Raw genomic sequence first — 27,721 nt, 5'->3', positions numbered from 1 at the left:
CCAAGTTCGTTGCTCGTTTACGCTGCTAATGTTGCTGCTAATTGCATTGCGAGACTGTATAGAGAAGAAGAAGACCAACATGGCAAAGCTGCACATGATCGAGAAGGATGAGGAGCATGGGTTTTTTACAATTGTAGTGTATTCTTTAACAGGTTCTAAGAAGTTTTTTCCAAGTTCTAGATCCAGTATATTAATGAAAAGTTGTATTTCACTATCATTGTTATATAGCTAGATCCTTCTATGGTAGATTGGGGATGCTAAAATACCATGGCACCATGTTGGTAGTTGGTATCATGGGTGATTCCATATTAAATACTAGTGGGCTAGTATTATTGGTGTATCCACATTTGGGGCCATGCTATTGTCATTTGGTATTATGGATGATTCTGTATTATATATTAAGCTAGTAGTGTTACTAGTGTTTATGTTTATACCTATCATGTGTTGTCATGTTGGGATTGATTCGAGTAGACCAATTGATTGTATGTAACTTAAATTGTAAGATCCTTCCAGTAATAAATGTAATTGAGTGTGTAAAGTATTGTAAATGTGTAAATTCTTGTAAAAATAAAAGTCTCATACATAAAACTAGAAAAAGTCTTTTTGAGTAAAATTAGCAAGGTTTATATGCTTAAAATAATGAGAAAAAAATCCTTATGTGTACACTTACATTTAATTTAGATCAAAGAAAAAATGGTAACATTAATTGGAAAAAATAAATAAAAATTAATTAGGTTAGTGCCAATATTTAATTACACATATTGAGGCCAAATTATAAGGGTTCCTATAGAAAAAATAGATTAATAAGGTCTATTGGGTGTGAGGGTACATTAATTTAATTTATAAGATAAATTTTTCTAAGGTTACCCATGGTATTTATTTAGTGGTGTGTGATTGATGGCAATTATGTTAGCTCAAAAAGGATAAAATGTATGCATAAAATTCAAAAGTGCACTTCAACCCCAAAAATATATGGTTTGCAATGAGATGAAAGGTAGGGCTTGTCGTTTCTTTATAAAGTGCATGTGTGAACTCTATATTCAGTTACGTGTGTAACGTGGAGGAATTGTGCTCAATTCCTTATGTAAAGATTATTCTAGTTTAGCTATACATGAAAGTTGTTAGATAGCCAAATGTCAAGAAATTGATACATGAGGCCCCGAGTTGGATAATCTACCCCTAGATTAGTCTTTTGATGTAGATTTATAGAGTTATTAAGGGATAGGTGTCTCACAAGAATGGTTGGCATTATTGGAGTAATAGGTGTGATAAGCACTACTACTATAGAGCTGGCTAGGATGTGCACAAGTGCAAGGTTGTGTATAGCACATATTTATTACTTGGAATATCATGCGGAGTTGCTTCATTTATTTAGCCACATATGCCAGCATTTTGTTATTTTACAAAAACTATCCATTTTATATAGTTGGGATGTGTTTTATTTTATGTACATGTGAGTGCAATTATTTATGATCACAAACCTAGTTGTAAGATGTATGATTCTTTTTATAAAATACAAGTCTAATTGCAATTGTTTAAAAAAACCGACTGTTAGTGTATTTTTTCAAAGCTAGATTGATGAAAAACCGATAAAGATTTTGATTGGTCCTTTTTTTAAAGGGTAAAACTTTCTTAGTTCTCTTTTATCTTAAGGGTAAGGGGAAAATGTGACCTTAGAAAAAGGTTTCTCTAAATTTACTGCCTTTAAATTAAAGGCACGTAATAAACCATACCTTAATAAATATATATATAGTTGGTATATATATAGTATATATACACAAAATATCATGAAGCTTCAGTTAAATACAATTTACCTACATTAGGCTAGCCCGCCACTAGCAGCTGCATATCTGGAAATTGGTAAGATTCGTGAATCATCATTAAATTACTACATGCTACACATTTGGTAGGCTCTTAATGTGAGCCTCCCAAATTAGTAGGTTACAGGTAGTAGGTGGCAAGTGCTACCCGTTTCTTTGGATGGACTCATTCAAGCTTTCATGAATCACATTTTGCTTTGAAAAGCCTCTTTCGCATGATACTGATGAGGCAGGAATCACCAAAATAGCTTGCCAAAGCTTCATCATGTTGGGGTATGTGTTCTGCCATTCAGTATTAGAAGCAAAAACACGCCATGCATCTATCATGTTCATGCCTTCACAACCATAATACAAAGTATCTGTGAATGATAATACCTCATTTTTGCAACCTTGTTCATCCACAAGGTATCCCCCAAACCTCTCCAACAATTGATCAAGCCACATGGAGACTTTCTTCTCTCTTTTCGTAGAGTCTCGTGGTCGTTTTTTATCACATGGGTAATGCTGTGGATTGAAAAGCTTGACAGCATTGAATAGAAACACATCTGGAAATCTATCATTAATGCAATCCACAACCTTTTGTACAAAAGCCTTAGCAAGCATAGTGCAACTCATTACATCACCTGGCAATACATCCAATGGAAGACCATCTTTATCCTTACCCGGAATACATGTGTATAAGAGTTTATGCGCATAGACCTTTCCATCATCATTTACATGCTGTAGAAACCCACTTTCTGAATCAGCCATAAACTTCTTTAGATAGAGTGTGCCTTTTCCAAACTCCTCCCGCAAGAACTTTCTTTTCAACGAAGAAATAGTTACATCTATGCAAGTAGTTATTGAAGATATATCAATGATGTCTGCCTGAAACTGTTTGCTTAGCATATTCAAGTCATTCAAGACATCAGCCAATGTGAATGCAAAACAAGACCTTATACACTCTCAGTTTATTGTACCATGCAGGTGCAGATTCTTGCCAAAAGCTCAAAACAGCAGGCATTAGCTTTGTCAACCGCACCATAACATTACCTCTGGCGAGCAATCTGACATCATGAATACGTAGCACTTCTAAAACCTGCAAATTCATCTCCTGTAACAAATTTTGGAATTCTGTATGTCGTATGCTAGATGCAGATATCCAAGTATACACCTTGTTAGCCATTTTATCAATATACGAGAGACAACTGAAGCATTTTGCTGCATCAACTACGGCAAGAGCTTCCCTATGAGCTATACAATGTATGTTTACAAGGTGAGGCACATCTCGTTTTAACTTTGCTACAAGACCATCATTACAACCCAGCATGGAACTATCTCCATCCGTTGCAATTCCCACCATGCGATGCTTTTCAAGACCACACTCATTAAAAACATTATAAATTGCATCATATTTTGTCTGAGCACAACCATCACTTACCAAAACCAATCTTGCAAACTCAATATTACATAAAGCTTTGCCATTCATAGGCAAAAAGCAAAGATAAATAATCAAATGCTTTTCTAATCCCCTATCAGTTGTCTCATCCACAGTCACTCCATAAAAAGGGCTTTGCAATAATTGTTTAAGTTGAGATCTTTTTATATACTCAGAAATGGAAATGACAAAATCTCTACATGCTATTCTATTTGTGTATGAAGAATAGTCATGCTGTATAGGCATATTCTCCACACCCACCATTGCATAAGCAAGATCACATAATTTCTCATACTTTCTCAATGCTAAGTCTTGTTGTGCATTAAAATAGGCTAGCTTCATCACTGTTATCACCCTAGATGTGTTTCTACATGTCATTACCTCAATATGTGCTGGCATTTGTACCCCACACTCACTTCGATACCTTCCAGCAGCCCATGCATGTTCTCTAGACTTTCGATGCTTTCTAATGGCACTTAGCATGATACTTTTGCATCCATTTCCTCTACCCCATGGCCCTTTCAACTTGTATTTTTCACACCAAATGCACTTCATGAATTCTTCTTTACCACAAACTACATGTTTGAGAAAAGCATATTTACGTACCCATTCTGAACGAAACTTACGTACTGGACCTTTCTTCTTCTCTTCACTATCTCCAGTGGCGGTAGAAGGAGCCCTTACTGTCTCCTCTCCGAGTACCTCCATGTCAAAGTCAAGCTCATCCTCGCATGTCTCAATTTCAGAATCAGCAAATTCGTTGTTGTTGTCATCACTTACGCCAAATATCTCATCCATCACTACATCATGTCTTGTCTGCCTCCTTGATGGATGTTCTTCAATCCTAGTCTCATTCACTTTTCCTTTGCCAAAAAGTTGAACGAGAGTAGTTTGACTCATCTAGCAGAATATTAAGAGCAATCAAATCATCACTAATCATCGATACCAAACACTTGCAAGTAAATACAATTTCATATATGAGCATAGTGAAAAAAATCAAGTTTTGTCTAACCTTTGTTTGTATATTCATGCCTCTTGATGATGAAGGTGCACCGGAAGTTGCCAAGACGAACATCTTTAAGTGAGTACCTACAACACACACTGTAGCTGCACCTACTTTTACTTTTTTTCAGCTTCACTCAAGCTTGACAGTCCGCTTCATGATGCCACCAAATACATGCTTTGATGGAAACCCCTGTCTATTTCTTTTTATCATGGGTGTCGGTGTACTAACAGCCAGAAAACTACACATTGACAGTGCATCGAAAACTGGACATTGAGCGACAACTTACAAGATGCAATGATGCATGCGCCTCAGCTTTAATCTAATTATTAAGCTATATAACTGTCTGCCTTAACCTGCCTTCTCATTTTACCTTCTTTTCCTCTCGCAGTCTCAGTTCACAGCACTCCTGAGTCCTCTCCCATTGATTCTACCCCACCATGGCCCACTGTCACGACGCTGCACCCACTGCGCATGGGATCCCAACTGCCTGTCACAGCCATATCCGTGATGATAATGATGATGATCAGACCAGTACTGATGATGAAGAGGGCTGCGGTGGCGTGCCTAATCGCATGGCGGTGGAGAAGGCGCCCGGCAAATACAACTCCTGCCTGCTGGAGAGAGAGGATGGGATAGATAGGGCCCGGCGGCCGGCCACTCCTGCTGGAGAGAGAGGATGGGATAGATTATTAGATAGGGCTGGGACTCGGGAGTCTGGACTCTGGCCCCTGTGGGACATTCGACGTGCGTTGTGGGCGTCGGGCATTGGGCAGCCTGGAAGCGTATACATGCATCGTGGGCGCCGAGTGGTGGCCCGTGGCCCGTGGGGCTAAGGGCGCTTCAGCCTTCCATATATTTAGGCCCATATATATATATATACCCATGACTCCTTAGGGGTTTTTATAGGGTTTCTTTTGACGCCTTAGTCCCATTGGGGTAAGATTTCGTGTTGACACCTTAGAGCATTGTGCAAGGTGTATTTGACGCCCAAATTTGTGGATGACGCCCAAAATGGGTATCAAATTTCAGGCCTACTGTCCTCTCCTCCCAAGTTCCAAGTTCATGCGCTCTGAGGCTTGAGCTCTCTTGTTTTCTTTATTTTTTAAGGTTGGTCGTTGGAACTTCCAACTCCAAGCGTTCATGCACTCTAAGCTCTCTCGTGTACCTACTTGAAGCTTCCATTTGGCCATTGCTAATTGCGAGACGACGAATAACCTTTATTGTTTAAGACTGGCCGTTTTAGAACTTCCAACTCCAAGCATTCATGCACTCTGAGCTCTCTCAAGTACTTGCTTGAAGCTTCCATTTGGTCATTGCTTTAGCAACAACTAAGTCAGTAACCATGGCCATAACAGCTCCTACTTTTGTAGCCCAAAGCATAGTCACGTGCTAGCTCGGGAGCATGACTGTCAGAGCACCTCAAGACTTACACAGGATCATTTTTAACAATCCTTTTACCTCTCCTTTAACTCTAGTTTCTCACTGCCTCACCAACTGATCGTCGACATCATCACCTCTTCATAATCATCTCCTCAAGTCATGACACCTCCAAGGTATGCTTGCATTCTTCTTCCCTCATCACCTCTTCATAATCATCTCCTTGAGTCAGGACACCTCCAAGGTACACTTGGGTTCTTCTTCCCCCATAACTAAGTGCTTCTCAAGAGGTAAGACCCATTACATGCATTGCATAAGAAGGTTTTTTGCAAGAGCCCCTACTTTTGCAGCCCAAATCACAGTCACGTGCCAACTCAGGAGTCAGAGCATCTCAAGGCTCACATAGGATAATTTTTGACAACCCTTTTTCCTCTCCTTCAACTTCAGCTGCTCATTGCCTCACTACCGGTCTCGACATCATCGCTGCTTCATGATCATCCTCCAAGGCACACTTGTGTTCTTCTTCCCTCATACTCTAAGTGCTTCTCAAGAGGTGAGACCCACCATTACATGCATTGCATTTTGCACACTTCATTTCACCTTACCTTGATGATCTTCTGTACATTTTTCTCCTCATCTTAAACACCTATGTGAACTCTCTACATGAGCCCATGATGATATTTCTATGTAATGTATTTATTTTTGTTTTCCCAAGAGGACAAAGGTGTGAATAGGGGCTCCCTGTTAGGACAAAGGTGTGAATAGGGGCTCCCTGTTAGGTGAGGACAGGGACAGAGCTACCACTGTAGTTTTTGGGACAAGAACTCTTCTCTTTCTTAATTGTAGCTCAACTTACATGGTTTTTCTTTGCTAGAAAAGATGTCAAACTTTATGCAATCAAGTTTACTTGGGATGCATGGCTGCAAAAGAAAAGATACACAATCTGATGCATCATTAGGGTCTAAAAAAGAAAATTTAGTAAGCATGTCTCTACCATTTCTAATGATGAGGTAGATGAAGTAGAGAATGACGAATTTAAAGAGAAGAATAAGTTGGTTGGGGAGGTCGAGGCACTTAGACGAAGAAAGACAAGAAGGAATTGGAATGAAGCATGGGTAAGAACATTTGATTGGGCTTATTTTGATAGAGAGGTATGCCATATTTTTTGCAACTTTTGTAAAGCCGATTCAAAATGCAAGAGTGAGTTTGGTAAGTCTGGGTTTGTAAATATTCAAATTAGTGCTCTTTTCTGACCTTGCTATGTCAAATTCTCACATACTTCTTTCTTATCATTGTAGCACCAATAAAGTCCTTATAAGTTATCACCCAGTCGTTAGAGAAGAGAAAAGATAAAGTTGAGCTTGTGACTATGAATCTCTTTGTTGAAGCATATCATGTTGTGAAAGAAGATTTATCATTTAGTAAGTATGCTTCAATATTAGAATTGTTGTTATTTTTTGGTTGCTCTTGGCTTCCAACTCATGTGTATCATAATAATAAAGCTTGTTCTATGTTTGTATAATGTATTAGCGAGTCTTTGCTAAAATCACAGGTTGATGGATTAAGAAAGTCGCCTTTTTTAAGTTTAATGATGGATAAGTCTATAGATATAGGAACCAACGAAACTTTCATTATTTATGCATCAGTTCTTAAAACTTTTGAGCCTGTGACCATATTCTTAGGCCTGGTAAAACTAGAGAGTGGAGAAACATCTTGTTTATATAATTCATGCATGGCAATTTCTATCAAGTCTTGGACTTGATATTTGAAATGTAGTTTGTTTTGGCTGAGATGGAGCTTCAGCGTGATGATTGGTTGCCATACCGGCTTCTCTACTCATTTAAAAAAAGATAATCCATTTATGATGAGCATTCATTGTATTGCCCATAGAGCAAGTGTATGTTTGGCACATGTAGTCAGGCAATCACAAATAGCAAAGGGAATCGATGCTTGCATTCATTGTATTGCCCATAGAGCAAGTGTATGTTTGGCACATGTAGTCAGGCAATCACAAATAGCAAAGGGAATTGATGCTTGCATGAACTCTATCGCATCACTCTTTTCAAAAAGTCCCATTAGAAAATCCATGCTTGAAAATTTACAAGAGGAATTTGGTTGTGCAATTCTACACATAAGTCATATTCACAAGGTACGTTGGTTAAGGAGACAAATGGTTATTAAAAAGGTATGTGATTCTTATGATGCCTTGTTAGAATTTACCAAAAGAGAAAACAAGACTCTCTTTGAAAAGATTTCTACGCTTGAATTCATGTATAATCTTCACTTTTTGTCTGATGTCTCGCCATATTAAGCAAAAAAAAAATCAAAGTACTTTCGTTGATATTACATCCATGGTTGGATATATTGACCTTGAGATAAAGGCTTTAGAGATGTATTTTATACTTGATCTTGAAGTTGATATCAATGCATCAACTCATGATAGATTTAACTTTCATATCATTCCTAATTATGGACTTCTTGATGGTTAGCTTTATGCTATATGCACTTCTATTCGAGGTCACATATAGGAGTATCCATATTCATAGAAAAATCGATGGCTCTGATTTGGATGATTGCTTCAAGTTTCAAAAGTCGTTTGTAGAGTCAATTATAGAAAACTTGAAACAAAGGTTTTGTGATAACATTTTGGCTTGTTTCAAAGCATTAGCTCCATGTAGTTTTCCATCACAAAAAGAATCTTATAGAGAGTTTGGAAATTTTGAGATAGAGAAGTTAGCATCTTTTATGGCGAGAAAAAGGTTGGTGTCTCAGGTGAGACCTTTGAACTGATAGTAAGAAAGTTTGAAATAAAACCTGAGTTTCAATACTTCAAACTCCAAGCCCCTTCCGAATGAAATGATTGGAGCTTAAAAGATATGCCATCGGAAGAAATTCAACCATGAGAGAAAAGTATCCAATGTTGTTAATGTTGGCTAACATTGCAATGTTGCAGTGTTGTAGCATAGCATGTTGTTAAAGGGGCTTTAGTGTTCAAAACCTCATAAAAAATAAGTTGTTAAATCAATTTAATACAAGAAATGTTAATGCTCTAATGAGGATATCCATTGAGGGGCCGAGATTAAGTGAATTTGATTTCTCGGACTCCATTGATATATGGAAGTGTGGAGTTAAAACAAGCAGACATCTCTTTAGTGACACTACAAGGTAAGAAATTACGCATCAAATAATTGATTTATAGTTATTTCTTTTTGTATTCTTAATTTTAATAGTATCTATTATTTTAATGTGAATTCTAAATGGGATGAGAAGCTATGATAAAGTGTATATGCATCTCTCTCTCTCTCTCTCTCTCTCTCTCTCTCTCTCTCTCTCTCTCTCTCTCTCTCTCTCCATATATTGCTTTACTTTGCTTCTCCATATTCAAAAATATTGTTATGATGTTTCTAGTTTCGATAAAGTTTGTCCAATGACGATATCATCTCATACTTAGGTTTTAATAAAGCTCAGTTAGAGATTGGGTAGATTCTAGTACTATAACAACTCTCTCTCTCTCTCTCTCTCTCTCTCTCTCTCTCTCTCTCTCTCTCTCTCAAATTTTATTCTCTTTCTCTTCATCATTATTTTTCTTTTACATTTTTCTCTTTGGTTATGTTGTATACATGAATCCCCAACCCAATCTGAGGCCAATACTATCAAATGATAAGGTCTTTCTCTTTACTGTTTTGCAGTAGGATTTATAAATGGTCATGTATAATTTAGCTCTTTTAATTATATCTTTATGATGGTCATGTAGAATTTAGCTCTATTTGATTGCATCTTTATAGTTGCCAATGGCCATTTCAACGCAGCTATCCAAATCCCTTGAAGAAAGTTGTTAGGATCAATTTAATTCCGACACACATGTAAGTGCTTCTAGTTTTCATATTATTGTTTTTTGTCTTAAAATTTTGTCTATCTTGAGTAAAAGGACTGAGATCTTGTCATTATCTTAAAAAAACCAAAGAAAAAAATTTAGTGTCTTTGAAAACCAGGTAGCTTTCTGAAATCCCGGATAGAATTTAATGTAGAAGGTTTTTTCATTGTTTTTTAAAACAGTTTTTCACGAACACTATTTTGTAGTATAGACGTTAATGTCAATTTCTTTGTCTCTCTCCCCCCAATTTGCCAAAGGCATGTAGGCAGTGTTTGAAAAAAACCCGAGTGAAGTCTAGTTTGCACGAGCATATTTTAAAAATTTCTTTCAAATTTAAAACTTAAAGGTACAAATATCTCCAGATTTTGAGAATTGATAGAAAATTTTGAGAATTTATAGAATAAAAACCTTCAAATTTCAAGACTTTCCTTTATAAATAATTTTACAATTTTTAGTAAATAATTTGAAGGTTTTCCACTTTTTTGGGAAAATAAATTATTTTTTTCCAAACACTACATGATGTAGGTAGTGACTGTTGAGAGAATATAACCAATGGGAACCCCTTAAGGATAGGCAGCGCAAGATTGATGCTATATTTCGTGAATCAAGTTAGGACTTAGTACCTCATGCAAGGCACACGCTGAGCAATCAAAAATACTCGTGGGCAACCCGTGCTTCGCACGTCTTTTGAGACTCCAAATTAAAAATTCACCCAAATCTCCTCAGACTTCGTGGTCCCCTTCTCGAACCTCCAAATTCGTGCCATGTGAACCTCCAAATTCGTGCCACATGGCACCTTTGCGAGACTTTTCCTTAAAGATAATACGAGTTGGGAACCCATGCTTCACACGTCTTTTGAGGCTTCCAAAATCAAGTTCTGCCCAGGCCTCCTCCTCCCCTTCAAGAACTTTCAAATTCTTGCTAAGTGGAAGCTTTGTGAAACTCTTCCTCCTTAACATAATATAGAGATAGAGATATAGAGAAGATAATATAGAGAAGTAGCATTAACGGATCTCTCTAAGTCCATAATAATGTAATGGGTGATGGGCCTCACGTTATGGAAGCAGTTGTGTGGTCATCATCATATGGTTTTTGTCGCTACTATTGTGTTGGGGCTGGCAACACATCTGTTAATTAATTAATTATATTATACTTATATTTATATTTACTTATTTATATGTATTACGTTTATTTTATTTTTTTAAGTCAATCGAATGTCGAATCACCCTCGTGTTATCAAATCACAAAGATTCGCATTTCGTGCTGCAGATCGGTTTGGATTTTGATGTAATTGTTTATTTATCCACCCTTCCATAGGAGTCAATGCTTAAAGCTGCTATCCTTTAAGAAGAATAATTATCTCACAAAATTATCTCGTATAATCCCATCTATTTAATTCAAGCCAAGAAAAAAACGTAAGAATAATTATCTCACAAAATTATCTCAATCGCCCACGTATAATCCCATCTATTTAATTCAAGCAAAGAAAAAAACGTTGTGGGTGCATATAAAGGCTGGGTCCCCCTTGATTTAGTAGAAATAATTCCCCCCTTTTTTCCATATTCTAGCCATGGGTTTTGTAGACATAGTGCCCTTTTTTTCATATTTTACTTTATTTTTTTATGCCCTTTTTTCAGTTTTTACTTTATTCTTTAATGTCCATTCAAAGCCCCTCAAAAAGCAACCTTGATTCCACCCCCATGCAAAAAGCAACCTTGATTGCACCCCCATGCAAGCCAAGGTGTTCTTGAGTTCCTCTTAAAGCAGTGTAAAGCCTTGTTACCTTTTTATAAGCAAGAGGAGTTGCCTAGTCATTTCAACTAGTTTGTATGATTACTCATGTCTCATGTACCTCATATGATGTACGTATGATTAATTATCTATGATGATGTAATATGACAAGCTACTCGTATGATGTACGTATGATTAATCATCTATGATGTAATGTGACAAGCTAGCTTGAATGGTCATCTAATATAAGGAAAGCTTGTAGGTCACTAGACTTGGAGTGTGAGTATGACTTTATTGCATTGTTGTGTAACATCACGAGAGCCCACTAGCTTGAGGTTGTAGCCCTTTGCTTCTCCTTGAGAGAGTGGGAGAATCGAATTAATAGCATGAATTAAGAGATGTTTTAACTAGCACACATCCATTGTCACTTATTAACACTAATGTTGTAATTGAGGCGGCTTCAAAAATGGCTCATGGCTTATTTTTAAATTTTTAAGAAATACAAAGATGAAAAGGCCAAGAAATTAAAACTGAAAAAATTATACAAAAGTGCCTAATTGATTAACATGAAAAAGTACTTTTTTATAGTCTTTTGGAACTTAATATTTTGTCAACTACTATCTTATATTGAGATTATTTGTAAAACAAAGGCCATAATAATTGCATTTTATTTACAAGAGACCTTACCATGCAATGATGAAATGTTTTGAGTTTCTTTATGATGTATTTAGTTGTTGGTATGGTAACTAAAAAGGTAATATAGATAGGTTGGAAACGCTTCTTGTGGTAAACACAGTACTTAAAGTATAATACTGTGCTTTACAACATGATTGGCACTACAAAAAGGATAGGTTGGAAATGCTTATTGTGGTAAACGTAGTACTTAAAGTACAATATTGTGCTTTACAACATGATTGGCACTACAAAAATAATTACGTTGATGGCCATGTAACAAGTGTGCCCTTCTTTGGCATGCCCCATGAGCATTGTAAAGCTATCTAAAACCTTTCAAGGGGGGTTCATAAAATATTAGCTTGAATGGATTGAGATAATGTCATGGCTCAATACTATGCTTTACAACATGATTGGCACTACAAAAATAATTACTTTGATGGCCATGTTAAGTTATCAAAGCAAGTGTGCCCTTTATCCCATTGTAAGCTATCTAAAACCTTTTCAAGGAAATTTCATAAAATATTAGGCTTAAATGGATTGAGATAAGATCATGGCTCAATGATTATATTGAAGCTTCTTAAAGCTATAATTTTAAGATTTTTAAAGTCTATATTGTCATGTTGGTTTCCTTTTTTATTAAATTATTAGGATTATTTAACATACTCTATGATGTACTTACGATATAAGAGTACAAATTTGGGACTTAAATTTTAGCAAACAGGATCATAACCAATCTATCCTAGAGCTCACCAATAAATCATCTTGTCTTTATAAAATGAATTTAAAAGTACATACATGACATAAAAGTAAACTTTCACATATCTTAAGAAAAACACGTCTTGATGAGGCCCATCAAAAGAAAAATATGTGAAAAACATAAAATTTTGCATTGATGACAACTTATAAGTAGGAAATGTTTTGAAGGTGAATAAGAAGAGAGACCTAATGTGGCATTTGAGCTTCTAGAGGAAAGTATAGGATGATAATACCTCCTTTTGCATTCAAAATTATAATCAACTACTTCAATATTCTAACATGTACATGTTGATGATTCCCACCTTAGCATGATTGGGTGGAACATGTTCTACACCCTGTTTGCTCACAAGAGGTCCACTAAAAATGTTCAAGACATGAGTTTCAACACAAAAGATTTCATAAAAAAGTTTGTATGGATAAAATCGTAAAATTATATAAACATAAGGAATTTTAGTAATAATTATGTGAAATAAAAGTAATTATATGAACATAAGGAATTTTTTGAAATAAAAGTAATTATAAAATTATATGAACAAAAATATAAAATTATATGAACAAAAGGTATTTTTTGAAATAAAAGTAATAAAATTATGTGAAATAAAAGAGGTCATCCATTCACTTTAATTGTTTCTTATTTGTTTGGGAGCTAATACTAAGAAAAAACATGCATACTAATGTGATGGCTATGCATATATCACGTGGATGTAGATGAATATATATCAACAAAAATGGCCTCGGATAATAGGAAGGTAACAACCCATTCTAACCTGCACATTGTTTCCTTATTTTAACTCCAAGGGAGCCAAATTTTTTTTATAAAGATTTTCACCAACTGCACAAATGAAGGTATTTTATTAGGTCTAACTCTACTTACATTGTTTACTCTTATATGAGAAGTACCTTCATAAGCCTTCAATCTACTTTACTTATACCATAGTACAAAAACTTAACCTACAAGTACATAATAATCCAACATATAAGTGCGCACATGCACACACTTTACTCTTATATGAGAGGTACCTTCATAAGCCTTCAATCTACTTTACTTATACCATAGTACAAAAACTTAACTTACAAGTACATAATAATCCAACAGATAAGTGCGCACCACACACTTTACGCCTTCAATCTACTTTACTTATACCATAGTACAAAAACTTAACTTACAAGTACATAATAATCCAATAGATAAGTACATTCACACACACATTTATAAGCATAATTAATAAATTATAATCATAATTAAATTTACATACATACTTATATTTAAATTTATATTTATAACTACATTTAGAATTATATTTATATTTATATTTATATTTATATTTATATTTATATTTATATTTATATTTGTATTTGTATTTGTATTTGTATTTGTATTTATATTTGGATTTGGATTTGTATTTGTATTTGTATTTATATTTATGTTTCAATTTATATATATATATATATATATATATATATATATATATATATATATATATATATATATATATATCTATATTTATATTTATATTTGTATTTGTATTTGAATTTATATTTTTATTTGTATTACATTTACTTTTATATTTTTATTTTTATTTTTATTTTTATTTTTATTTTTATTTGTATTAAATTTTCTATTTCTATTTCTATTTCTTTTTCTATTTATGTTTATATTTATATTTATATTTATGTTTGTATTTATATTTATATTTGTATTTATATTTGTATATGTATTTGTATCTATATTTGTATTTGTATTTGTATTTGTATTTGTATTTGTATTTGTATTTGTATTTATATTTGTATTTATATCTGTATCTGTATCTGAATCTGTATCTATATTTGTATTTGTATTTATATTTGTATCTGTATCTGTATCTGTATATGTATCTGTATCTATATCTGTATTTGTATCTATATTTGTATTTATATTTGTTTTTTTTATTTTTATTTGTATTTGTATTTGTATCTATATTTATATTTATGTTTATGTTTATATTTATGTTTTGTGTTTGTGTTTGTGTTTGTATTTGTATTTATGTTTATGTTTATGTTTATATTTATATTTGTGTTTGTGTTTGTGTTTGTATTTTTATTTTATGTTTGTGTTTGTGTTTATATTTGTGTTTGTGTTTTTTTATGTTTATGTTTTTGTTTGTATTTTTATGTGCATTCATATGTATGTTGTACTTGTTGTATGCCATTGTATGTATATGTGTATGAGTATGTATATGTATGTATTCTCCAAACATATATATCATATCCATGCTTCATTTCCTTATATACATATATAATATGAGGAGGGGTTTTTTATGAATGGGGAATATGAAGTTTTATGCCAAAGAAATGTATAAGATCTTCTAATAAGAAAGTCTAAAGGATGAGAAAATAGGGCACAAGAAGAGAATGAGAGAGAGAGAGAAAGAGAGAGAGAGAGAGAGAGAGAGAGAGAGAGAGAGAGAGAGAGAGAGAGAGAGAGAGAGAGAGTCTATACAATGGTCTCACAATTTTTGCATAGAACATTATGAACCTTCGATAATACCCAACATGTCCCATTAATATTTATACACCTTTGTAGTCTGTTTTAGAGGTGAAAATTCTAGGATAATTATGGAAATACTAATCTTATAGATTAGAATGTTTCCCAAAATAACACCATGTAGTTTGTTAGAGGTGGAAATACTAATCTTATAGATAGAATGTGTCCCAAAATAGCACCATGTAGTTTATTGGAGGTGGTAATTCTAGGATAAGTTTGACTTTGTTATTATCATCTGTGGAAATACCATTCTTAAACACAATGTAACTGTTCTTATCTATGGAAATACCATTCTTAAACACAATGTGTCCCAAAATAATGTCATGCTTGTTGCAACAGTTTATGGTTGATGCCTATTGCAGTGTTGAAGAGTCACGATTATCTTGGCTACGCCATAATCAAGAAAGTTTGCGTTTAGAGGTTTATAGTGGTTTAGCAGACATGCTTCATGTAGAAGGAAGTGGAAGTGGTATTGCAAGAAGGACAGTGGGAAGCACAATAGTGTTACCTTCCAGTTTTACTGGTGGACCACGACAAATGTATCAACTTTATCAGGTTGCCATGGTAATTCGTTCAAAGGGCAAGCCCGATTTATTCATTACTTTCACCTGTAACCCAAAGTGGCCAGAGGTATTAGATGCTTTACTCCCGGGGCAAAGTGCATGTGACCGGCCTGATTTGACTACTAGAGCCATGAAGTTGGCGGCGATTCTCCAGAGGCCTAGAGCTACTTTGATTGAGAGATTGCACACAATGTTGGCAAATGGAGTGCATATATTGCTTACCAATGGTACAAATAGTCCTTCAAAGGCTTTGATCAAGTGATTTCCAAATCTTGGGACACATTGGTGAGTTTGTTGATTGCCTATGGGCTATTTTTCATGCCTTTTCCATTAATTTGCATTAAGAAAGTAAGAAAATGGCATTGCCTTTAGTTAGAACCTTGATGTTTCATTATAAAGGCAAGCTTGGCCACATTTTTGAATCTTAGCGATCAAGAAATAATTCTATTAAAGCTTTATCCATAGCTTCTTGATTCTTGAGGGTTTCTTATAAGCTTTCCAGCCAGGCAACCCAAGTGAGATTTTTCCATCTTGAGTGAGCATATAAATCATCCATAAAGACTTCCAGAACCACTTTTGCAAGTAATTCTTGAATCCTTGAATGTTGCACAATCATGAAAAGTAGTAGGGGAATTTATTAGTCCCAAAGGTCATAACCCAAATTTTTCCCCACTTTGGTAAATTAGATCTTGTTTTGATCTTCGAGGTAGCGATTGTGGTACTTGATTATGTCCCAAGAAACCATCCAAGAAGTTGTTATCTTCTTCTCCAGACACTCTTTCTAGGACAAGTTTTGTTAGGGAGGACAAAGGTCTTTGCATGTTGCAGCATTGAACTTCTTTAAACCCACACACACTTGTAGTTCTCCATGCTTCTTGGGCACCATAACAATGGGAGAAATCCAGTAAATTTGCTTGATCTCATAGGAGTTTGCTAGTTTCCTTCTTACAATTTCATGGCACTTTATATTCATTTGATAAGGGTTTTGCTTAATGGGTCAGGACCCTTCTATGATAGGGATAGTATGTTGCATCACATCTGTCAAAATGAACTCCCTGGAAAAACTCCCTTAATTTTCGTGTATTTCCAAGGCGAAGCAATCTTAAACTCCTTTTTTAATTCAACCAACTCCTTTTCTTCATTGGTGGTCTTTAATAATGAAGAATATTTTGGGATCCTCATGAAGTTCTATTATATCAACTTCCTTGAACTCTTCTAAATCGGTCTCTAGTTCACACATTAGTGTACACACTTTCACTAAAGTTGTTCGATCAGACATGTTAGATTCATTTTAAAACAAGTTGCCATCCATTGAATGTGTTTTCCATGTTTATAGGTCTACCTTTAGAACTTGAGTATCTTTTCTTAAATAAATTCGGTGCACACACTTTCACTAAAGTGGTTCGATCAGTTATGTTAGATTCATTTTGAAATAAGTTGCCAACCATTGAATGTGTTTTCCATGTTTATAGGTCTACCTTTAGAACTTGAGTATCTTTTCTTAAATAAATTTGATCTAATGCTCAATCATACACCAACTTGGCTTCCCGCATGAAAGGTCTACCCAAAATGACAACATATGAAGCTAGTTGTATGAATCCAATTTGCGCAAGAAGTTCATCATCACTCACAATTGATATGGAACTTAAAGAATTTCATCTTTAGGTTTTATGAAACTCCCATGTTTCATCTACCATTTTTTACAATTAGATTCATTCCTTCCCATTTTTCCCAACATTTCTTGGTGATAATGCTCAATCCCATTCCCTCTATCTAGGATTGCAAATGTCCGATACCCATTATGGTAGATTATTATTATGGCATTAGCCTTATCACTCTCATAGTAACAACACAGTTGATTCTCACTAGATCTGAATAAATAAGCTTTCTCGGGTTGTCATTCCCCCTTGGTTGGTGTATTATATCTTTACAATCTTATACATATTTGTACAAATCAAGCATAAAGGAGGCATTTGCACATAAGGTTATGGTTAAACTAGCATAATCTCTTTAAGCAAAGAGGATGCATTTTCATAAGAGCTTGCAGTTAAACTAGCATAACCGCCTTTAATAAGCAGGCATTCTACTATTTGGTGGGGTCCTTTGGTAATGGAAACATTGAAGTGTGATCCTTCTCACAGTGAAGTTAATATCTGATCCTTTTCATTTATAGTGTTTTGAAACACTGTACTAGCATGGCTCCTTGCATATAATGTAAAAGTCATGCACGATACCCTATAGCTCTTGAATTGCAAGGATACTCACTTTTTTCTAATGGTTTCTCGATCAAAACCTCATTGGCTTAGGTAGAGATAACAATACCCCTTGGATAGTTTTACACATTTTACAGTACTACATGGCGATTAGACACTTTGGTATGTGTAGGTAGAAGTTAAAAGTTTCCTTAGTGTATGCAATTGAGCTATTGGTTGGGGTCAAGGGAACCTACCCATGGTGGTATCATGATTTCCTAAACGCACGCAATGAGTACAGTAAAACATTTGTTTGGGGTGTGGATAAGGGCACTAAGTGCTCGTGTGATTCTATCTATATATTGAACACCACATATTATCTCTCTGTGTGGGTAGAGATGCACATTTCCTAGCTACTCTCTTACCTCTTTTAACTTTAGCTTTCATAATATAGTCATGCTTATCTCATCAACAATTGCATTGTTTAATTATTTTTCCCTTACTCTAGAGTTATGAGATGACTCAAGATCCGAGATGGTGCAACAGCCATTGATGGAGACTTTGGATCATCTCGCTAGGGTAATTTCAACATGTTATCTTCAAATTCTATAGCCATTTTGTAACAAGTATCTAGAAAAGCTAGTTTGGGTAAGAATAGATAATCGTGCATTTTTGGGTCTTGTACTCCCTTACGGAAATATGGCAATAATTGGTCTCATCAATCAAACCTCTCCTGAAGTTTACACTAACACTTCATATGTTTTAATGAAGAGACATAATCTCTAATCAACTCTCATGCTCATACTGCTTAATATTATAAAGCTATGCCACTGGGCTTCATATGCCACCACTTCCTGGCAATGGACACATTTTTAAGTCGAGTAAAATTGATTTTATCCTCAGTCTTTAAGATTATATACTATTGGTGAGGCTTTCCATCAAACATTAGGAAAGAAGAATAAATTTTTGTTTAGTAATCTACTGGCCGACATGGTTCACATATCTCCCTTCAGATTTCTATATGTTGGATTGGGTCTCCATCACCCATAAATCTTTGCATCAACTCAGCGATGTAATGTGACTTCATCTATGTTAATCGTGGTGTATGGAATAGTTTATCCTTGCACAAATATTGTTGGGAGAGGTATCCTTTGAATATATATTGTACACTCAACTTTCATTAATCCCCTACTCATTGCTTGACCATAGTTCGCTAAGTGAGCTTCTTGTTCAATTTTTTGTTAGAATCCAAATACTCCCTTAGCATAGTCCAAAAGGCTATTGGATTTTGTGGGAGAAGATACAATCTTGTCATCCACTTTCTCCTTAAATCTCAAAGCATTATCCATAGTACTTCACTACTACTTTTAACAAACTCAAAAATCTCCATGCAAACACACTCAATTGCGTGCTAGCTAAGTGACCAAATCCCACACTTTATTAATTGGATCACCAATCACTCTTCCAAATTTTAAGCATGTGAGAATGGATCTAGATAGGCCAAATTCCACTCACTACAACTACTTCAATATTCTATCAACTTTTGGTTTCATAAATTGAGTTTTCACGTCATGAAAAACTACTTGGTTTTTCACGGGCATGAAAGTCCATAGATTTTAATGATGATAACTCCATCTTGAAAATGATATTTTTAAATGCAGACACTATACTCCAATGACTCGATACAGGTTGGATCTTGAGTTTTTCACGACATGAAAAACTACATGGTTTCATGGGCATAAAAAGATTTTCATGGCATGAAAAACTAAATTCCTTTTGAATTTTGATTTAGAGATTTGTTTTGATGCACACTATTGTCCTTTGATGTTTAATAATTATTTATATCTCGCATATTTCCTTAATTAAAATATCTTAAGTTTTTCACTAACGTATTTTAGTTTTTCAGGACATGAAAAACTCAATTTTCAAGATAAGATTCTTCAAATAAGGGCTTACCATTCTTAGCAAGGTAATCCCTATCGTGATTTTAGTAGAGAGTTTTTTACGACATGAAATATGATTTCACGACGACTTGAAAAACTAATAAATGATAAATCTCAAATCTAGACATTCAAACAAGAATTTTTCCTAGCCAAAATTTTGAGATCAAGTCTCCTAAGTATGAATTATCTAGTTTTACTTTCAATGAGACTCAATTTAATCCCCTTTCTTATGATTTTACCTTCTTTTTCACTCAACATACCCAACCTTGTCCCCACAACACACCTAACCTTATCCACTTCTCTCAACTTACACAAAATTTTTGGTGGGGGCTGAGGGGAAAAGTTACATGCATTAGGGAGAAAATTCTCTATAAAAAAGCATCAGTGTAGCAAAGAGAAAAATAAGCAACAACAACTATCATGGGGGAACTTACTTTACGTCTAAGCTCAGGTCTTTTGAAGCCACCATCTAAGCTTGACAAGTGGTGTCAACTCCTCTCCTTCAAGCTCTCTCTCTTCCTTACTGTCATCAAGGAGGAATCTACTTCACTTCTTATAAGGACTCACCCTCCCCTCATTTCAAGATCTCTCTCTTCCTTACTGTCATCAAGGAGGAATCTACTTCACTTCTTATAAGGGCTCTCCCTCATTGTCTTCTCTCTTATACACAAAGCGTAGGACATGAACTAAGCATCAAACTAACCTCTACTCTCACACAAAGCATAGATAAGAACATTTACCTAAGAATCAAACTATCTACTCTCAGCTCTCTCTCTCTCTCTCTCTCTCTCTCACACACACACACACATAAGAGAAAGAGAAAGTAGATTTCTTAGAAAACTCAATTAGCACAAAGGGGGATTGTGTCCATTTATTATAAGATAACATGCTAGCTCCTCTCCTTCAATCTCTCTCTCTCTCTTCCTTATTGTCAAGGACTCACGCTACTCTCATCATTTACTCCCTCATACACAAAGAATAGGAACATGAACTAAGAATAAAACTAATATTTACTCTCACACAAAACATAGATAGGAACATGTACTAAGAATCAAACTTAGCTCCTCTCCTTCGATCTCTCTCTCTCTCTCTCTCTCTCTCTCTCTCTTCCTTATTGTCAAGGACTGACTCTGATCTCATCATTTACTCTCTCATACACAAAGAATAGAAACATGAACTAAGAATCTTTACTCTCACACAAAACATAGATATGAACATGTACTAAGAATCAAACTTAGCTCTATTCTCCTCTCACTATCTACTCTCTCTCTCACAAAGTATAGATAACAACATATATGAAGAGTTAAACTAACTTCTACTCTCAACTCTCTCTCTCTCTCTCTCTCTCACACACACACACACACACACACACACACAAGAGGAAGAGAGCAAATATCTTAGAAAACTCAATTTACACAAAGGGAGATTGTGTCCATTTATTATAAGATAATGTCTTATTTATTATTGGCCCTTATTCACACTTGGATGCCCAAACTCATAACTAGCTAAATGAGCCTCGTTGTGGCCAACTTTCTCATAAAAAGCATAACTTTTATAGTGCCTTTTCATGACACTTATTACCACTCTCATTTTTGGTGAAGAGCATTTAATTAACCCAAAAATGAGATTGTTAGCATAACATTGACATTGTGGATCTAATCCAAGGGGATATAGACTTAATAATGTAAAATATGGAGAGGTATGGAGAGGATCTAACCCAAGGAGATATAGCATTAATAAGGTAAAATATGGAGAAGTATACCGATCCCATAGTTATAATGTCTATATTCCATGCTAATCTATACCTCTTTGATGCTATTGTTATATATCTATTCCAAATAACCTTCTCTCTATGCCTACCATATTAGAAATTATCTAGACTAGTATAAAATGGTTCCAAACACAAGGGTGGTTAGGGGCTTATGACACTCACACATATCTTAAACTTCATGAAAGCACTCTTTACCCCCCACATGGCATCATTAAATTATAATACATTCATAATCATCTAAATGCGGGTGAAAGCATGTATAGGTGGTACCAAAAAGGAGTGTCTTGGACACTCCTTTTAGCCACCCCTTTGGGAGGAGAAAGAGGCTTAAATTTGAAATAGAGGCGGGCTTGAAAATGCAACTGAGCATTCATTAAGGGAATGGCGTGCCCATTAAACGCTTCTGAATATTCTCTCTCCTCCACTCAGTCTTTACTCGTCCTGCAATCCATTGGCCTGCAGTCGTGACTCTCTCTCTCTCACTCTCTCTCACTCTCTGCCTCTCTCTCTCTCTGCCATAGCCTCTGCTTCTCGCCTACACAAGAGGGCCTCTCTTCCCGCCTGAGCGCAAGCTGTATTCATCTGTACTATCTCCCTCTCTCCCTCTCTCTCTCTCTCTCCATGAAGACTACAGTTGTGCTTTAATGGTCTTCTTTGCAGTAACCTCAGCCTCCTAGCTCCCTCATAACTACTTTAATGGTCTTCTTTGCAATAACCTCAACCTCCTAGCTCCCTCATAACTGGCTCCACATGGAGTCCATAGTGTACAGAATGGCAATACAGGCTCCGTAAATCTTCCCCCATTGTCTATCACACAACACATCCCAAGAGAACTTCTTCCAGGTCTTCGAAACTACTGGGTTGCAAAGAAGAGGGAACAAAGAAGCATTGAGAAGAGGATGGCACATACGCGCGAGGATGGTTGATGAGCGAGAGGTAAAGAAAATCTGCAGAAAGGCTGGCACAAACAAACAAACGGGCTTTTCGAGGGCCTTCAAACAAAGATTCTACAACAGCTCCTCCGTCATCCAACGTTCTCAGTGTTGCAGTACACGTCAGAGACAGTTGAGAGACTCATTTTCTCTAACATTTGTCATATATTATCTGAGGTGAAGACACCCCATTCAAATAACGAGTTGTTTTTAAAGCGGGCTACTGTCGTGGCATGCCTCAATGGCACATCTGGTGTTGACAATCAAATGAGTGGTAGAGAAGTTGCCAAGGCTTTAGGAGTTCATCGAAGTAATGCCATTGCGGCCTTTTGGCTGCAACATGAAGCGGAGAAAGGGTCACTTCCCTTGGATTCTTGTCACCGTCAATTGCATAGGGCAAGCACCATCACCAGTGAAATCAGGGAAATCGTGTTTCAGTTTTGGTCGGTGGAAACTCGCATCTCCCCAAACAAGAAAGATGTTGTTCGAAAGAGGATAGGCAAGAGTGTGCATGTACTGCATCCCTTGCATCTACTTAATTTGCCTCAGGTATATCACTGTGTTGAGAGTGTGCTATACGATACTGATTTCGAAATGTCAGTGGTTTAGAGTGCTTACAGTACTAAAATTTTGTATGATAGGGCATTAGAGTGCTTTGCCATGCTTCCAAATGTTTGCAAGTGCCTCACAGTGCATTACAATGCTTAACCATGCACTATAGTGCTTTACAAAGCTTTACAATTGATTTCACATGCTTCTGAGTGCCTCATGGTGATTCCAAGAAATTCCAAGTCATGAGTGCATCTTAGTGCTTCTGAGCATTTTTAGACCACTTCTGAGTGCCCGACAGTGCACTATATTGCTTAACCATGCTTTATAGTGCTTGACATACTTCTTCAAGTGATCACAAGTGCTTCTAAGTGGTTCATAGTGGTTCCAAGTAATTTTATGTCATTCCAAGTGCATCTAAATGTTTTTGTGTGCTTCTAAGTGCCTTTTGTTGCTTCTGAGTGCTTAATAGTGCTTCAAAAAGCTGCCAGGTGCCTGAGAGTTCTTCCAAATGCTTCCAAGTGCTTATGCTCGTAATGGCTTAATAGAGCTTCAGAAGTGATAACAGGAGCTTCTAACTGCTTCCAAGTGCTTATGCTCGTAATGGCTTAACAGAGCTTCAGAAGTGATAACAGGAGCTTCTAACTGCTTCCAAGTGCTTGTAAGTGCTTCCAAGTGCATCTAAATGTTTCTGTGTGCTTCTAAGTACCTTTTGATGCTTCTGAGTGCTTAATAGTGCTTCAAAAAGCTGCCAGGTGCTTGAGAGTTCTTCCAAATCCTTCCAAGTGCTTATGCTCGTAATGGCTTAACAGAGCTTTAGAAGTGATAAAACAGGAGCTTCTAACTGCTTCCAAGTGCTTGTAAGTGCTTCCAAGTGCATCTAAATGTTTCTGTGTGCTTCTAAGTGCCTTTTGTTGCTTCTGAGTGCTTATTAGTGCTTCAAAAAGCTGCCATGTGCCTGAGAGTTCTTCCAAATGCTTCCAAGTACTTATGCTCGTAATGGCTTAACAGAGCTTCAGAAGTGATAAAACAGGAGCTTCTAACGGCTTGTAAGTGCTTCCAAGTGCTTGCTAGGGCTTCTAAATGCTTGCTAAGTGCTTGCTAGTGCTTCTAAGTGCTTGCAAGTGCTTCTAAGTACTTGCTAGTGCTTCCATGTGCTTCTAAGTGCTTCCAAGTGCTTCTAAGTGCTTGCTAGTGGTTCCAAGTGTTTGCTAGTGGTTCTAAGTGCTTCCAAGTGCTTCTAAGTGCTTGCTAGTGATTCCAAGTGCCTCTTAGTGCTTGCTAGTGATTCCATGTGCCTCTAAGTGCTTCCATGTGCTTCTAAGTGCTTCCAAATGCTTCTAAGTGCTTGCTAGTGGTTCCAAGTGTTTGCTAGTGATTCTAAGTGCTTCTAAGTGCTTGCTAGTGATTCCATGTGCCTCTAAGTGCTTCCATGTGCTTCTAAGTGCTTCCAAGTGCTTCCACATGCTTTACTTGCTTCTAAGTGTTTGCTAGTGTTTCCAAGTGCTTCTAAGTGCTTCCAAGTGCTTCCAAGAAATTCCATGTTATTCCAAGTTCATCTAAATGGATCCTCAGGCTTCTAAGTGCTTGTAGGTGCCTGAGAGTGCTTTATAGTGCTTTACAACCATTTACAAGTGCTGCCCGGTGTGCAGAAAGTGCTACTAAGTGCGTCTAAGAGCTTTACCCAATGAGTGTCATAGCTTTACACTGATTGAAAGTGCGTCATAATGCTTACCAATGCTATAGGTTGCTTCAGAATGATTTATAATGCATAGTGTGTCTAAATTTGTCTTCTTTGTTAGAGGGACTTCTATATGCGGTTCCAAGTGGATCATCCTAACATAAGGATCTCCCTCAGATGTTTTGAGGGTCTAAAGCCATACTTTGTACGCAAGTTGAAGGACCGCAACACTTGTTGCTGTGAATACCATGTGCAGCTTTTCTACTTCAAGGAAGCTCTTAATCAGATGCGCCAGGGAAGATATGGGCTACATGGCCGACCATGCAGTTTGCAGGTGCCTTGTTTGCAGTTCTCATGATGGAACAGCGTAGTGCGCGGCCTCCAATGCCACATTTCCAAGCTTAACAGACCTGTGGGAGTCTGTATTGTGCCCAAAACCCATTGACTGTGCTTATCACCGTAGACAATGTCTTTTGGGTACATGCCAACATTGTGGCATTAAACAGATGTCCTTGTGTCCACATGAAAAAAGCGATGACATCTCTATGATGACTGTCAAGCTTTTTGACGACGTTTCTACTACACAGGAAGTGGATGAGAACGGTCAAGCAAAAACTCGGAAAGTTCTTGTTGTTCGCCAAGTCAGCCCGAGGACTTTCACTGCCTTGCTTCAAAGCAAATTGGGAAACTTCATCAAACACAATTATAAGTACAGATGGCAAGCTGAACAATTCAAAGAGAGTTTGGATAAATTTCCACATGATGTAGTGGTGTCGGTAGTGGATTTTGCAAAGAATTACTCCTTCAACGTGCAGAATGAAATTCAATCAATGCATTGGTATTCAACTCAGGTTACAATCTTGGTCCACATTTAGTACCTGCGTGATGTGCTTGGTACCATTCAGAAGACAACCCACTTCTACATCTCTGATGACAAAATCCACGACACTTTGTTTGTGCAGCACTGCTTTCTTTTGCACAATGAGTGGCTGAAAGCTCAAGGATGCAGTGTCAAGCAACATTGGGTGTGGTCTGATGGCGCTGCTTCACAATTCAAAGCAAGGCGCCCTTTCTAATTTGTAGCCCGATATTTCAATATGACAGGTATTGAGATGATGCACAGTTTCTTCGTATCCGGCCATGGGAAGGGAGAGCACGATGGGGCTGGTGCGGTGCTCAAAAGAGCTCTCACACAGGAGCAGTTGAAATCTGACGGATGGGTGTTACATAATGCTTCAAGTGTGGTGGCATTCCTCAACGCAACCCTCAGGAAAGAATGTCCATTGACAGGGAAGAAAGTCGATCGTAGATTCTAGAAGGTCAAGCTCGGTGATGAAGACAGAGATAGAGAGTGGGATTGCATGCGGATCAAAGGGTCTCGATCCTTCCACTGTGTCAACGGCTACAGTCAATCAGATATGCACGGGCTACGGTGCAGACCATTGTCCTACTTTTGCCATGCGTGCATGAAAGGCCAATGGAGGAGATGTGTAAACAAGGACCACGTTGAGAGGTGGCAGTACTTGCGAATACACCGACTATTAATGTTCAAAACGATGGAGAAGCATCCAGTGATGATGAGTTACCAGGAGCCCCCATGTATGCTGGCCACCATGATGACCTAAGTGATGCCTTGATGGTTGGCCAGAACTTCGCAGCAGTGAATGCAGAAGAGCCAGGTGCAGACTTCTACATCTTGAAGTGCACTAAAACCAAGCGCTTGACCATCAAATCTAAAAGGGATGAATGGCATAACCGTATTCAAAAGAACTCATTTGTCATTTGAGAGACTCTTCTACGACAAGGTAAATGGCTAAGACGACACCTACGTTCTTTTGGATGACAAGCCCCCTAATTTTATCTACTCCCACCTAGTGCGATGCATCAGGTTTCCGATGTGCTCGGTAGAAGGTGAGCTTAATGTATATGAATTGTCAAATGATCTATTTGAACAAATCTATAATAGCATGCCCCCAGAGGAGAACTTGTAAGTTCTAACTTTTAAGAGCTAGCACAATGCATCCTCCTAAGAAGCACTATTTCGCAAGTTCAACTCTTTGACATCACTTTCAGTAGTAGACAAGCACTTTAAGACCACTTGATAAGCACTTCTAGTACCTACACAAGCACTTCTAGGATCTACACAAGCACTTTAAGAAACTAGACAAGCACTTTTAGACCACTTTGACCAGCACTTCCCAAACAATTGAAGTACCTACACAAGCACTTGACAAGCACTTGGAGGCCACATGGTAAGCACCTGTCAGGTACTTTTAGTACCTAGACAAGCATTCCAGACCACTTGATAAGCGCTTTAAGCACCTTGACAAGCACTTTCAAATTACCTGACCAGTTAGCCAACACTTTCTAGTACCTAGACAAGCACATGTTTAGTACTTTCAAACAGCAAGAGAAATTCTTGTCAAGCACTTCAGTACCTGGACAAGCACTTTTAGTATCTAGAGAAGCACTTTCAAACCACTTGACAAGCACTTCAATACCTAGACAAGCATTTTCAAACCACTTGACAAGCACTTTTAGTGTGTAGACCAGCACTTCGGTACCTAGACAAGCACTTTCAGACCATCACTTTCTTAAGAGTCCATAAAATGCAACCACAGTATAAACTAAAGAAAATGACACCAAATCGACACAAAATCGTTCCAAGGTCAAAACCATTTTTTTTTGTATATATGTCAAGGTTGTGGAAGTTAGCCACACAATTAAGGCACGGTGTCAGATTACATTAAGCTACACAGTAAGGGCATGGTGTCTTGGAAGTGAAGGGGCTACAGGAAGTCCTCTGTACAATGGGAAAAATGCCAGCAAAAGCACTTCTAATTTGTTGTTTTACTCTTTGGACGCTTATACTTTCTTTCTTTAGGATCCAGGTTGGGGGTAATTTTCGGC

The 27,721-nt window shown here is 36.7% G+C and overlaps 1 protein-coding gene across 1 annotated transcript; it reads right to left on the bottom strand.

Annotated features, from left to right (window-relative positions):
• Positions 1-2,727: 2,727 nt before the first annotated feature.
• Positions 2,728-4,318, bottom strand: LOC147637577 (uncharacterized). Its single transcript, XM_086798993.1, has 2 exons — positions 4,250-4,318; positions 2,728-4,137 (listed from the first exon to the last, which is right to left on the bottom strand). Exons 1-2 carry the CDS (start codon positions 4,310-4,312, stop codon positions 2,728-2,730), a joined length of 1,473 nt encoding a protein of 490 aa, XP_086655119.1. The 5' UTR covers positions 4,313-4,318.
• Positions 4,319-27,721: the final 23,403 nt, after the last annotated feature.

Source organism: Cibotium barometz, chromosome 6 (genome assembly GCF_041138505.1).
Source record: "Cibotium barometz isolate CiBa-2024 chromosome 6, ASM4113850v1, whole genome shotgun sequence".
Taxonomy (NCBI): domain Eukaryota; kingdom Viridiplantae; phylum Streptophyta; class Polypodiopsida; order Cyatheales; family Cibotiaceae; genus Cibotium; species Cibotium barometz.
The sequence above is the reverse complement of the archived record's forward strand: the minus strand, read 5'-3'. Positions and strand labels throughout refer to the sequence as shown.